The sequence below is a fragment of the Mytilus californianus genome, unplaced genomic scaffold (assembly GCF_021869535.1).
Source record: "Mytilus californianus isolate M0D057914Y unplaced genomic scaffold, xbMytCali1.0.p SCAF_2, whole genome shotgun sequence".
Lineage (NCBI taxonomy): Eukaryota > Metazoa > Mollusca > Bivalvia > Mytilida > Mytilidae > Mytilus > Mytilus californianus.
Genome location: NW_026262668.1, coordinates 101952535 through 101966394, shown reverse-complemented (window position 1 = coordinate 101966394; position 13860 = coordinate 101952535). Strand labels below are relative to the sequence as shown.

General features: G+C 32.5%; 1 protein-coding gene across 1 annotated transcript; it reads left to right on the top strand.

The window, feature by feature from the left end:
• Positions 1-4339: 4339 nt before the first annotated feature.
• Positions 4340-13532, top strand: LOC127730631 (uncharacterized). The gene is made up of 4 exons (XM_052239133.1): positions 4340-4444; positions 7855-7919; positions 10810-10992; positions 13363-13532. Exons 1-4 carry the CDS (start codon positions 4413-4415, stop codon positions 13524-13526), a joined length of 444 nt encoding a protein of 147 aa, XP_052095093.1. The 5' UTR covers positions 4340-4412; the 3' UTR covers positions 13527-13532.
• The last annotated feature ends 328 nt before the right edge of the window (positions 13533-13860 follow it).

Genomic DNA, 13860 nt, shown 5'->3' with positions numbered 1-13860 from the left:
GTAGAAGTTATCTATCCTTATATTGGATGATGCTGAGTGCTTATCTGTAATATTATCTATGCAATGAACATTAGTAAAACCGGATGTGTTTGATAAAAGATAGTACCTTCAATGGTGTTAAGTATTTGTACATGCCTTTGGTTTAATCAAGTATAATCGTCTGATAGAGATTAGTTTAATCCAGTATAATCGTCTGATAGAGACTGATTTAATCCAGTATAATCGTCTGATAGAGACTGGTTTAATCCAGTATAATCGTCTGATAGAGACGATATACTATAAATTTGACTACAATGGTCATCTTAGTACTAGAATCTATGACAACCGAGACGATTTCAATTTCGAAATTATAAATTTTCCTAGCTCACCTTTGCAGCAATATACCAGCTTCACCCGAGTATGGAGTATAGTCTTTTTTCTCAAAAACTTTATCGAGAAGTACCAATACCTAATAGATAATCATATATTCAGCGTCGTCTTCACAAACAATACAAGATGGTCTTGATTTAAAGATTCTGGGTACTGACGTTGTGTATCGTTTTATTTACTGTACAGTTTTCCCTTTGTTTGTCTTTGTGCTATTATGTCCCTTTTGGTCGTATGACTATTGGCGTGATTCGGTATTAATTCATACAGCTATGGGGTTTTTGGTTTGGGGCGCTTCTAGTGTAGGTGGAACCAGGGGTGCGATTCGGACGCAAGAGGTTTTTACAGTGTTGTTTTCATTTTGTTTACCCTTGTATTTATATTTTACTTTATTTGTAATTTGTCGAGATAGTGTATACTATATACTGCATGTACTATTATGTACAAACAAAAAGTTGTTTGTTTGCGTCTTTGCTAGATTTATTTGTATGCTTGTTTGAATCTTTTATTCAGTTGTGTTGTATGTCTGTAAAGTAAGTATGTTTACACAGTTCTGGCTATTGGATCCAAATTATTGTCACATTAACCTATTATGTATGTTTGGATTGCTCACCCATTTTTTTTATTATAACAGAACTATAAACAACTGCCATTCAAGTGGGAGGTTTAGCTAATTATAAAACCAGGTTTAATCCGAAATTTTCTTCAGAAACAGCTGTACAAATTCAAGAATATGACAGTTGTTTTCCATTCGTTCCGTTAGTTGATAAAGCCTAACGTTTTATTTTGTTAGTTTTTATGGACTTCCTCCTTCGGTTTTTGAATTAACCTTGGAGTTCGGTATTTTTATTAATCCTTTTTACAAACTGTAACATCTAAAAAAGGTTGCAACCGACAATTTAACAACTGAACAACGCCACCTACAAACAACGCATGTGAACTTCCAACAAAAATCAGGCCATGTTTTATAAGATGAAACAAGAAGCAATTCTTCTCACAAAATTATCAAACATTGTTCTTGATGAAATGGAATTCTAATAGTGGAGGGAATACGAGCACTGTGCATAAATAGAGCACTTGTTCAACATGCAGATGTATTGCTTCTCCACAGAAGGGAAGAAGATACAGAGGTAAGACAAAAATTAATCGCCGCTGAAAACGAATCGATGTCCATAGGCGGTGGCGATTCCCTTACTTTGGTCAAGGATGAAATTTAATAGTTAATCTATCTCATATATATTTGTTGTTTGCTTTATACTTAGCATCTTAGATTGACTGTTTAAACAAGGTAAAATAAATTGTAAGAAAAGGATCGACTTTGGAATACTGTACAATTCTTTTAAGATCTATTTCAATACAAATGTAGTTCAACAACATTTTTCTAAGGAAGCATATTTTAGAGGGTTGCTGCTCACAATGAAGCTTTTGAACCAAGAGTTCCAAGTGGTAGAGTTGAAATCAATCCTTTGAAAATTTTACGGACGCAATCACGAGTTTTGTTGACCGTTATGGAATGTCTGTTGACAACAGATATGTTATGTTGTGTTTTTGTGTACTATTGTTTGTCTGTTGGTCTTTTTCTTTTTTAGCGTTGTCAAATTCATTTTCGACCTATGAGTTTGAATGTCCCTCTGGTATATTTTGCCTCTCTTTTCCAATTGTCGTAACCACAGGCCCGTCCTCCTTTTCCCCGAATGTGACCCACCGAATTAGACTTATCACCGGGTCTGTACTTACATGAGCAACACGGTGGGTGCCACATGTGGAGCAGGGTCTGCTTACCTTTCCGGGCACCTGCGACCATCCCTTAGTTTTGTTTCAACGGGGTTTTTGTTTCTCTTGCTTTAGTCTTAAGTGCTTTTTAATTTTTCAATGACAGGTTACCGTCGTTTCAATTTCAAAATTTCACACTCGGTCAAGTTTCGGGGTTAGAAAATTTACATGACGGATGGTTTACGAATTTAGTGATGTCTTAGGGTTAGATAATAGTCGATTACCAATCCGCTATTGTGTGATGCATTATCGTACAAAGTGAATCTTCATTGCATTTCGGAGTTATGAGCTTTTTTCTGATTTGGCTGCTTGTTAAAACCAGAAGTTCGCTCTGCTAAGATACTAGGTTTAACTAATTGCTAAAAATTTGGACCAATCTGACTGTAAATCAAATTAGAGAAAAAATATATAGTAGATTTTGAATAGTGGTCTGTACATGTAACTTCCCATGCTGACAGGGTCAAAATTCATAAATGGTTATATGATTTATTTTTTGCCTAAAGTCCAATGGCAAATATTTTAAGAATATTCAGGATGAAAACAAATAAACAATAAGATATAATAGGTATATTCTGTAAAGTGTGTGGGCCGGTATAAGAGGCGAAAATTACCACTGGAAATTGAGTGTACGTTTAAAAGTGCATAAGTTTGAAATTGATATACCGTTTGGAGAGAAAAAAACACATCGCCTTTATTTATAGGAACTTTAAACAAAAATGTTTTATACAATTTTTTGTTTTTGTCTGTCTACTAATTCATCGGTATTTGTAGGTTATTAAATTGTCAACAGTGTTACAGATGATATATATTAAAACAAGAAACTATCACAATCATATGTGAACATGTAACATCTTGACTGTATTCAATTTGGTAAAATTATCCTCTATATTCCCGGCAGTGACTGAAATCTCTCTTTTTGATAATTTAATGATGATCATAACTTTTTGTCATATTGTCTTTTAAATTATTTGGTGCTTCTTATTGAAAAGTACACTATGCCTTGTTGCTTTGTATCACGCTGCTCTGTTCACTTATGCGTTTACTCAGTAATCATATTATACAATTAAGAAAGTATGAGTCTAGAACGTTAACTCAACTTAAAAAAAAAATACAACAAAGCAACACGCAAGTATATAACGTTCCACCATCACTACATGATAAATGTTAATTATAGTGCATTAATGTACCAACACATGTTAAATACAGTAATTGTTTATGTGACAATAAAAAAGTATAACAAATATACCAAACTCTAAAGTAAATTCAAAAAGAGAGGAAGTCCATAAAAATTGACAAAATCAAACGTTAGACTTTATCAACTAACGTAAAGAATGGAAAACATATTCCTGACATGATACAGGTATTTTCCGAAGAAAATGGTGGGATAAACATGGTTTTAGAGGTAGCTTAACCTCCTTCTTGTATGACAGTAAAATCGAGGGTATCAATGGACTTCTAACAGGAAACAATTCCATTCATAAAAGTGAGTACACAAATTTAGAATTGTCAGTGTAATAAAGGAGATTCGAATAGAACCAATTTGACTGTTTTGTTCTTAACATTCTTGTGTTATATTTTCCTATCAAAATCCCTCTTTCTGACACTCGGAGCGGATGGCGCTCATTTTGCCTTCACAAGCTTGTTTGCTTTTAGATCTCACTCTGTGCCATATTACTAATAAACCTGAAACCTTAATAAAAGTATCCGAAAATAAAAAAATACAAAACAAACCAAACCAAAAAACCAAACTAATAAAAACTTATGAAATAAAATATAAAAACTGTATCTTCCCCTTAAGTTTTCATGTGACGCTTACACAAAAATGAAAGCTGACGTAAATCTATGATACTGCAAAGCACTCATACCTTTTCAGAAAGGTTTACATTGTAGCTCTTGTTGATAGTTACATAAATTGACGTGGTCATTTTTATTGAGGATCGAGATATCATAACAAAGGAATAGGGAAATCGCAGAAAGAGGAACCTAATTTGAGAAGAGTATCAAAATATTTAGTTTACTGTTATGCACAATTAAGTAATGATCTTTAGATAACACAGTTGTCATGCTTAATATTTTTCATATATATGTTGGTCTTTCGGATCGTTGAAGGGCAAACAGTGAAACAATTTTGAAATTAATTAACTTCTAATATACAGTTGTATATGATAGGTTATAAATTACCTTTTGTTTGGCGTTGTGACATGACATGTGTTGTTTTAGTTACAGGCAATATGGACATAGTATAAACAAACAGCAGAACACAATTCAGGAATATGCAGTTTCTATATATTGGTTCAGATAACAGGTAAGTTTTGAAACAAGTTATTTTGAAGGCCGTACGATAACTTCAACGTCATTTGGTCTCAGGTGGAAAGTTGTCTCATTGGAAATCGTACCACAACTTCTTATACTAAGAATTGATATTTTTAATTGTAAGGAGTAACGAGTAGTTGACATATAGTTTTAAAACAGATGTATGTCCACTGGTAATGGACTTTGATCAATGCAATATATAGTTAAAAATGTCATTCCGGATTATCAAAGATTCATCATACAAATTTGAAAAAGAAATATCGATTTTTTATTTTTTTTTAATAAAATGATATTTACAAATTATAATATTCATTTGTATTTTGAAAGCTAACGCAACACAGTTTAGAATCATCGCAAATGATAAGTTCAAACCAAAGGATTGGTTAAAGGGTATGAAATGGAGGGGGCAATACCTTTTTCTGTTAACCTGTTTTGGGCTATTTCAAAGTGTTGAAATATATATAAACTGATAACTGTTTTCAACCCACTGTCTGTTATCTGTTCTGTTAAAATTGGCAATGTTGTTAACTGTTTTATATGAAAATGGGATTCCTGTCATCTGTTACTTCACACTTAAAGTGTTCACTGTTTTTGACATAATGTATCTCTGTTAACTGTTATTTACAAGCATTTTCAAGATTCACACTAATCACATTAAATTTGCTGTTAATCTCTTTCTTTATGGTGCTCCCTCAAAAGAGTAACAGAAACAGCATAAATGTAACTGTCTTTGGACAGACCAGAATGCCAAAGATGTTTAAGACAATGGAACTATACTAAAAGGCTCATTTAAAAAAACAATATTGTTATTATTTTAAATTGCTTAATCACAATATTTTCACCACTATGTAAGTTGGCTGATAATATGAAGGTTAAGGTAATAACCGACATAAGTTAGTGGAAAACAGACGGAATCGCGTAATATCCAAACAAAGTGAGATCAGATGAGTATAGAGAGGATCGGTATCTGTTGTCTTCCTTACTCGTCATAAGATACTAATGTCATATCCAGTAGCAATCATAATGGTCTCGATGGTGTTCACAGATTAAGGGGCAAATAAAATAAAGATTCGAACAAATGGTAATAAAGATAAAGAATAAAGAAGAATGGGGTGGTAAAAAATAGAATAGAGAATAATGGACAAAAAATATAAAGAATTGAGAAAAATGTCCTTAAAAATAAATTTAAAACAGAAATTAAGACCTCCCATCAAGACCTTTTACCATCACGAATGCAAATACAAGTGTAAGAAGATACCTACCCCGAGGGTGCAATCAAAGACCGTAGATCAGATGAAATATAGACAACACCATGGCCAAAATGGAAGCAACAGTACTTTTCCTATGTTCAAATAAAAAAAATTAAAAAATCAATTCAAAAGGTACAAATGAAGGAAAAAAATTGAAGGAATAGCAGTTTTTGCGGTACACCAAATGTTACTTTTTTACCTGAAGATATGTTGGTATTTATTCTTACTTTTTTGAGACCTGTTTGATAAATATGATTTGAACCATTTAAAAGAAAAAGAATCAAACTTATACATTTCTAATTTTGATAATAAAATTGAGTGATTTACATATCAAAAGCTTTTTTAAAATCTAAGAATACAACTCCCGTGTAGTTTCCTTGATCCATGTTAATTAACAATTCTTCAACAATTTTCGTTAGAGCTGAGTGACAGAAATGGCCGTCTCTAAACCCAGACTGGTACTTATAAATCAAATCAAATGTTATCAAATATTTGTAAATTTGGGAATAAATAATCTTTTCAAAAATCTTTGATAAAAATGGAAGTACAGATATTAGTCTATAGTTGTTCATATCATTTACGTCGCCACTTTTATGGATAGGTGATACTCTTGCACACTTAAAGGTCGATGGAAATGTACCTGTACAAAGGCTTAAATTAAAAATATGAGCAACAGATTCAAAAAATTTTGGAGCACTTATTTTTAGAATTTTAGGACCAACATCATCCAAACCCGTAGATTTATCAATTTTTAACTTTTAATAGTTCATTCAAAACTTCTATTGGAGATAAACAATAAAATTTATAATAGTTGTCACCAACTTTTTTCTTCAATAAACTCTTTTAACTTTGGGGATTCGAAATTTGATTTGGGGTTAGGAATAATTGATTCAGCTACAGTACTGAAATTCTGATTGAAGTGTTCACAAACTTTTCCTAGTTCATTGACCTCAGATCCTTGAAAAGTAACACTTGTTATTGGGCATTTTGACTCTGCATTTATTTGCAGATTTTACTAGTTTTTAAATTAGACTGTACAGCATTGGAGAAATAGTCAGTCTTACATTTATTTATATGGGCGGATAGCATGTTTCTAAATAACTTGTAGTTTTTAAATTCTTTCTTTTTATGATTTATTAATCTTCAGAAGGAGTGAAACCGGACGCATTGCCAGGGTAAGCGTCCCGCCATCTGGGACTAAAAGTGCCAATCCGTAAAAAAAAAAAGACCAACAAAAAACTTAAATATTGACGAAACCGATCCAAACCAAGGTGGACTAAGGTGCTCCGGAAGAGTAAGCACTGTTTGCTTCACTACTGAAACCTGTGGTGTTCATAATTAAAGTTGGTGTTAACTGTTATCAGCCTTTTATATTTGTTGTTAACTGTTTTTGCCAAAATCTAGGTGTTGTTAACATGTTAACGGACCCCATATTGCCCCCCCCCCTGAAATATGTCCCTTGGACTTTTCCGCCCGGCAGTAAAACCCTTGCAGTGAGTCCTTTTAATTATGCGGAATGTATAAATACGTCTGGTCGGAATGATTTCGTTAAATCCGATGTCTAATGTAAAGTGGGTGCAACGCTTTCGGTTCGTTAAAGAGCCCAAGCAACAATTTTCTTAGGGGTCCGTAGGTAGCCTGTTGAAAGGTAGATCTTTGTCCCTATCAACATACCCTCATTTCCTAGTGGCAGTCCAAATTACCGCCATTAATTTGTTTTACCTTGCAAAACTTACTGATTGTAAAATTGTATAAATTGTTAATTTGCTTTCGTCCTGAACATGAACTGAAATATTTGCCACTGGGATTTAACCAAGCAATACTAGGCAATCAATCATGTGATAAGTTGAAGTGTGTACGATTAATTGCTTTCACTTTGGTTTGTAAATGAAGTGATGTTGATAGTGCCCATATTGATAGGTGATATACTGACTAGAAGATGTAAATGTAACAATGTTCCGAATTGGAACAACGTACTTTTTTGTATAGTAACCTTGTTATACAGGTCATAATTTCCTTCTTACTTCCTTTGAAATTATGCAATTCCACATATACAAATATAAAAAAAGTAATTTGCTTATAATTTTTGCTTCTTTCTGACAATGAAAAGTTGCACTTTGTTCGGATAAATACATAACATTTTTTTGTTCAGAAGAAAGATGCAGTTCATACATACAACATTGATGCTATTCCAGCTACTTATGGTCCAGAGCATATGTAAGTAATCAATAGTTTGATTGTAGATTTTTAAATTATATTCTATGTATATATACCTTAAAGTGAATAGAACTGACGAGTAATATCGGTTGTTTTGTTCAGATCATTGAGGTACTCTTAAATGTTTGATGTATTTAACATTCTGAATTTTTGATCTCGAGAATACCAGATGAAGGTTATTCCAGAAAGTTTTCTGATGTTTTAAATATTCTTTTGAAGTCTTTAACAAACTGTATTCCAAAGAGAGTAGTTCTCCTTTGACAGTTTTCATTTGTCTATCCTTTATAATACACTACTACATAATCTTTATTAAACCCGATTATTTTCTGCTCAATAAAATTGTCTTTTGATAAATCTGTGTGTAACAATCTGAGTGTCCACTTTTAGTTTTAAAATTTACTAAATATTATACAGGATATGTAAAGAAAAAATCTTCAAGATACCAGGTTTATAATTTTGAAATTAGTTTTGCTTTTCGTTTTGGTAATAAATGTATCTCTGTATTTGTTAGGGTAATAAATTATAATCCAGGTAATTGATGTTGCGATTTGAATAAGCAATTCTCCTCTTATTGCAAATTTGTTCCACCATTGCAACCAAACCCTACGTATGGCTGTCTATGATATACAGACCCAACAAAACCTCACTTGGAAGATATTAACCATCTGAACTTGTATTGAAAAGTCAGCTGCAATAATTCAAAAAATTCAAATATGATCTCCTACGGCGTTGCCATCAAATTAAGCGTAAACCACTGTTAATTATCCCAGGAAAAAACTTACACTTCAATGGGTGATCATGTCATGGAATGTTCCTACAAAATATTGGTTACAAAAGGAAGAAATATTCTGGAAACACTATTTCCACTTGAAGGAATATAACAGTATTCGTTCCTGACGGAATAAATGGTATAGAAATTGTTTTCGGACAGAAACCGATTATTATCATTGTTTATATCAAAGTTTCCAGATGAACATTTGTTAGGAGGAACAAATATACGTTGACAACCATCTGTAACACGCGCAACACTGAAGTATTTCACACGTACAATAATCGATACATTTATCTCTTTGGGTTAATCTTCAACATAAGAGTTTGAAGTAGACCTTATATGTAAGTGTCTTAATTGTATTGACCTTACCGAAAGCAAACTTTGTCTACTGATAAAGCTACACTCGCGATTTTTCATTACTACCAGATCAGATATGAAGGGGGGAAAACAACTACAAAAAGATATGTAACATGAGGAAGAATGTATGGTAAAATGTGATAAAAAAAAGCCCCGTAAAATGCGATAGGCAATATGAGGTAGAAAGTCCGGTAAAATGCGATAATATTAGAAATCGTAATAGAAAATCTTTTAAATGGGATAAACAGAATAGGTATGAACTAGGTTATTGCGTGAACATTCCTTTATATGTCAGAGGTGACCTCAGAATTGGTTGTACTGGTTAAATACACATGAATAATAACCAGAAATATGACAAGATGAAATTCTCTTCAATTTTTCCTGCCTAATAAGTTGGAAAAATACACGAATGAATCCTTGGTTTCGTTAACAACTCATATTTAAACAGATACTAGTTACTTTGTGATCTTTGGGCAAGATAACAGGTTTTATTATACTTCATGTCAAAATGCCAGATTTTGATTGGTTAATACGAGGGAGACAATTTACTCTATCCCATGGCAAATACTCTATTATCCTTCACGGAGACGCTTGCTCAAGTGTGCGCTTTAATAAATACGGATGATTGTTATGTACAAGACGACATAGTTTATTACTTTGAATTTGAAATTTAATAGACAGTAATAACAGATCATTCAGTATAATAAATTAAATAACACATATCTGAGAGAGTGATAGAGCAGATTGTTACCCCTCGAAAAGACATTGTCAACCTTGGCTTCGCTTCAGTTGACAATGTTTTCTCGGGGTAACAATCTGCTCTATGACCCTCTCAGCTATGTGTTATTTATAAAATGAATGCTAATAAATTGATTTTTTTTCTCTGCCATTCAAAACAAATGTTTGTTGAATCATCATGTAGTATTTTGATTTCGTAACTGATTAAAAGTAACAACTTCCCGAAATTAAATTGGCCAGTTCTTCTTAGTTTGATATGCTACAACTATATATTTAAAATCATTAGCTATGAATTTTGATTTTATTTTGTAAATATTTTAGTTTTCCCTTTTTTTACCATGTGTTCATTTTTACCAAACTTTCAACAAATTAGAGTGTTCAAAGTGCAAATCAGAGTAATGTTAATACATGATACTGTATGAAAATTTTATATCTCGATACGATAAAATAAAGATGCACATAATACTAATCTCCAAGCTACCATGCATCTTGTACTGTGCCACAACCCTTGATTCATCCGACCAAGAAATGCACCACCTAATTGACAATATAGAAGAATAATATATAAAATTTGCAAATGCAAAAAAATGTAGTTTAACATTATTGGACTGAATTATTGAGTATTATAGTTAAAGCTCTATATAGGCATTAACTCGACTATCTAACTGTAAGACTTTGCAATACAAAACGGACAAGTAGGGGTCATACATCTGCCGGAAACAATGCATACTTCGTTAAAACGGAACAAAGTCAAATAGCTCTAAAACAATAATAAAAATTTGCAATTTACATATATCCCAAACTGTCAAAACCTGATCATATACAATCTGTACAAAAGCAACTACTGCGCTAAAAAGTTTCGGATGAGTAAGAATAATGAGCAGTCGGCGAGACTTGAGTCAATAAACATGTCCTGCTTTCACTCCTCTAAATAAAGATTTATTTAAAATAATATATATATATATATATATATATATGTGTACCTCCATCTGGTAATCATTTTACATTTATATTTTAAACTAGATTCAAGTCAGGACTATGGTCTTTGTAAAGTATATGATACTGGTGACAACCTTCCAGAGATCGTTGATGGACACAGGCAGTGTATAAAAACTGAACTGAGCACCTTCTGCATTGAATGGAATTGTCCAGAACCAGAATGTGACGACCCCAAAAAACCAGAAACAGGATGTCCCTTCTGTCAAGGTATTTTTAATGTATTAAAATTTATCATGAGGTGCATGTTAAAATACTTGTCGACTGTTCGGCTGTGCTATAAACTTTACTTATCCACTTTACCAAAGAATACATATGCACTAAAGAAATATGTTAACATAATTCACATAACATTATGCCTTATGCGAATATTCTTCCGTATACAAGAAAGCGTATGTCATTATCGCAGAATGCGAGACATAGGTATTTTCATCCGATGACAAAGACGTTGTAAACTATTTATTTTAATCTTTATAATCCAAAAAGAAGAAGAGCTTGATAATCCATATCTTTTTAAAAAAAATACTTATGATTTGAAGTATTTAACTAGCCTATGTCCTTGTTCTAACTGTTAACTTTGGACTGGGTGCCAGATGTGGAGCAGGATTTTGGTGGGGTTCGTGTTGCTCAGTCTTGAGTATTTTATGTTGTATTTGGTGCACAGTCGACTTGGTATCTTTCGACTCTCTTTTGATGCTGTACCTGGTCTGTAAAATCTTGACAAGGCGTATATATATAAATAAGAAGATGTGGTATGATTGCCAATGAGACAACTATCCACCAGAGACCAAAGGACATAGAAGTTAACAACTAGGTCACCGTTACGGCATTCAACAATGAGCAAACTGGTGTAACAAAATGGTGTAACAGTACAACATAAGAACAAACTATAAAAATCAGTTGAAAAGGGCTTAACTCATCAGATCAGACTTGGTTCAGCTAACTTATACAGCATTTCATATTTCATTGATCACATGAACATTTGTGAATAGGTAGGTTTATTTCAGTCGCTATAAGGAACAAATAAACTTTATATGATTTATAGAAGTATTACAAGGTGTAGATGGCCTTCACTCCATTTTATGGTTCATTTATCAATACAAAGTTAAGTCTGTTATTGTGTTTTACTTTAAGTAGTGATATATATTTGATCTGTTGATTCATTGTAGTTTCCACATTACCGTCTAACGGGTAATATGTCAACTATATTAGCAACTAAAGGCATTGTAAGATGTACGCTTCTGTCTGACAACATTAACCTCATTTTTACTTACTACATGTACATATACTTCTATACTTATGTTTATCTGTGTAAGTTGAATGTTCACCTATGCGTGACTTTTATAGACTTGGACATATCCGTGCGAAAAACAAAAACTTTATCAAAATTTAAAAATAAATAAAAAAAAGAGTTCTACAGTAGGTAATAAAACAGTTCCTAGTTACTATGCATTTGGTCCAAGAAACCTCAATATTATTTAAACGCAATTTAATGTTCAGCTTCATTCCTTAATTTTGACCTCTTTCTAATAAATATTGTATCAGATCCATCTTGTCGCTGTGGGTTTCCACGCGAAGATTCTAATCATTTCTTCTTTAAATGTCCTTTATATACAAATATACGTCACATTCTAAGGAACAGTCTTAGTTGGTTACCAGCTGACCTTGTGTTGGATCTAGAGATTTTTACATCGGGTAGTATAAATCTGACAAATGAGCAAAATGAAGAAATATTTAGAAATATTTTTGATTATATAAAAAAGACCAAAAGGTTCCTTCTTTTATGATGTGTATAAGTTGAATGTAGTGATCCACACGCGCACACACACATGCATATTTTTTTCTCCCTTCTTCCTATCTTTCCTTTTTCTATACTGTTTCTTTTATGTCATTTAAATTACAGATGTTTGATTATATGTTGTGTACTAATAAATTTGATATTTGCATGCTATGCAATTCTATTGTCTAATATTGTATCTTAGGAGAAGACGATCTAAGTGGGACTAACTTGTGTCTAATCCTTTTTGTGAGTTTTTTGGCAAATAGAATATGTTTAAACTAATAGACTCGACACGATTTAGAGCTGTCTTTGGGTTGAGGTCTCATTGAGGTGTACCCCATATTTCCTTTTATTCATGTTTCAGCATATCTACTATTGCTTTACAAGGCGTACAACAAAACTGCAAGTTAAAGTCGATCCAAGTTAATAACATTAACTGCACCAGATGCGCATTTCGACAATAAATGTCTTTAGTGATGCTCCAGGCCAAAATATTTGAAAATCCAAGTTTTATTCAATAATTGAAGAGATGATAAAACCAAAAATGGAAAAAAAAGTAATGTCAAAGCCGGGCAATGAATTAGAGCTTTGAATAAGGGAGATATATTCCTTAATTTCAAATATTTTTTAATATTTTGTAACAGCAAATTTCAATAATTTTCGAAAATAGCGAAACTATAAACGAGGCAGCAACCACAAAAGTATATATATTTGCAAAAGCTCAAATGACAATTCTTGTTGTTTTAACTTTTAGCCTTTTAGCTATATTTATATATGCATATCTACTGTTTGCATTTTAGGGACCTGCAGTTACGGCGGTAAAATTTACAAAGAGAGAGAAGCATTCCCCTGTGTGGACAAAGTCAATACCTGTCATTGTCTAGCAGATGGTGTCATTGGAACATCCTTAATTGCAGTAAATCCAGAATATATGTGTACTACAAAGTTAGATAAATTATCATAAGCTTAACTGATGTTTTCTTGTTTATTTCATAAAACAATAATCAATAATAGTGGCATAACATCACCCAGCATTTTTTGTTGCTCATGAGACAACCGAAAAATAATGAATAATGTATGTTCCAACTCTCTCAGGCAAAGTTGACCTTAGATGGATTTGGCTTTTTGTCCTTTTTCGTCATATAGCTGTTCATAAGTTTCTGGTCTTATACATCAATGACTTTCAAAATGTTCGGCATTGAACGTTTCTGATGAACGTAAATCATGAAAAGCGCCTCTGACGCATTACAATTATTAAGTGTTATTTCATTTCCTACAGGAATGCTTTGTCGGTTTCA

Bases quoted from the DNA above. Each gene is read 5' to 3' on its own strand.
- LOC127730631 (XM_052239133.1), top strand. From the start codon at position 4,413: ATGCAGTTTCTATATATTGGTTCAGATAACAG. The intron at 4,445-7,854 runs GTAAGTTTTGAA...TTTTTTGTTCAG, and splicing joins TATATTGGTTCAGATAACAG to AAGAAAGATGCAGTTCATAC. The intron at 10,993-13,362 runs GTATTTTTAATG...TTTGCATTTTAG, and splicing joins AGGATGTCCCTTCTGTCAAG to GGACCTGCAGTTACGGCGGT.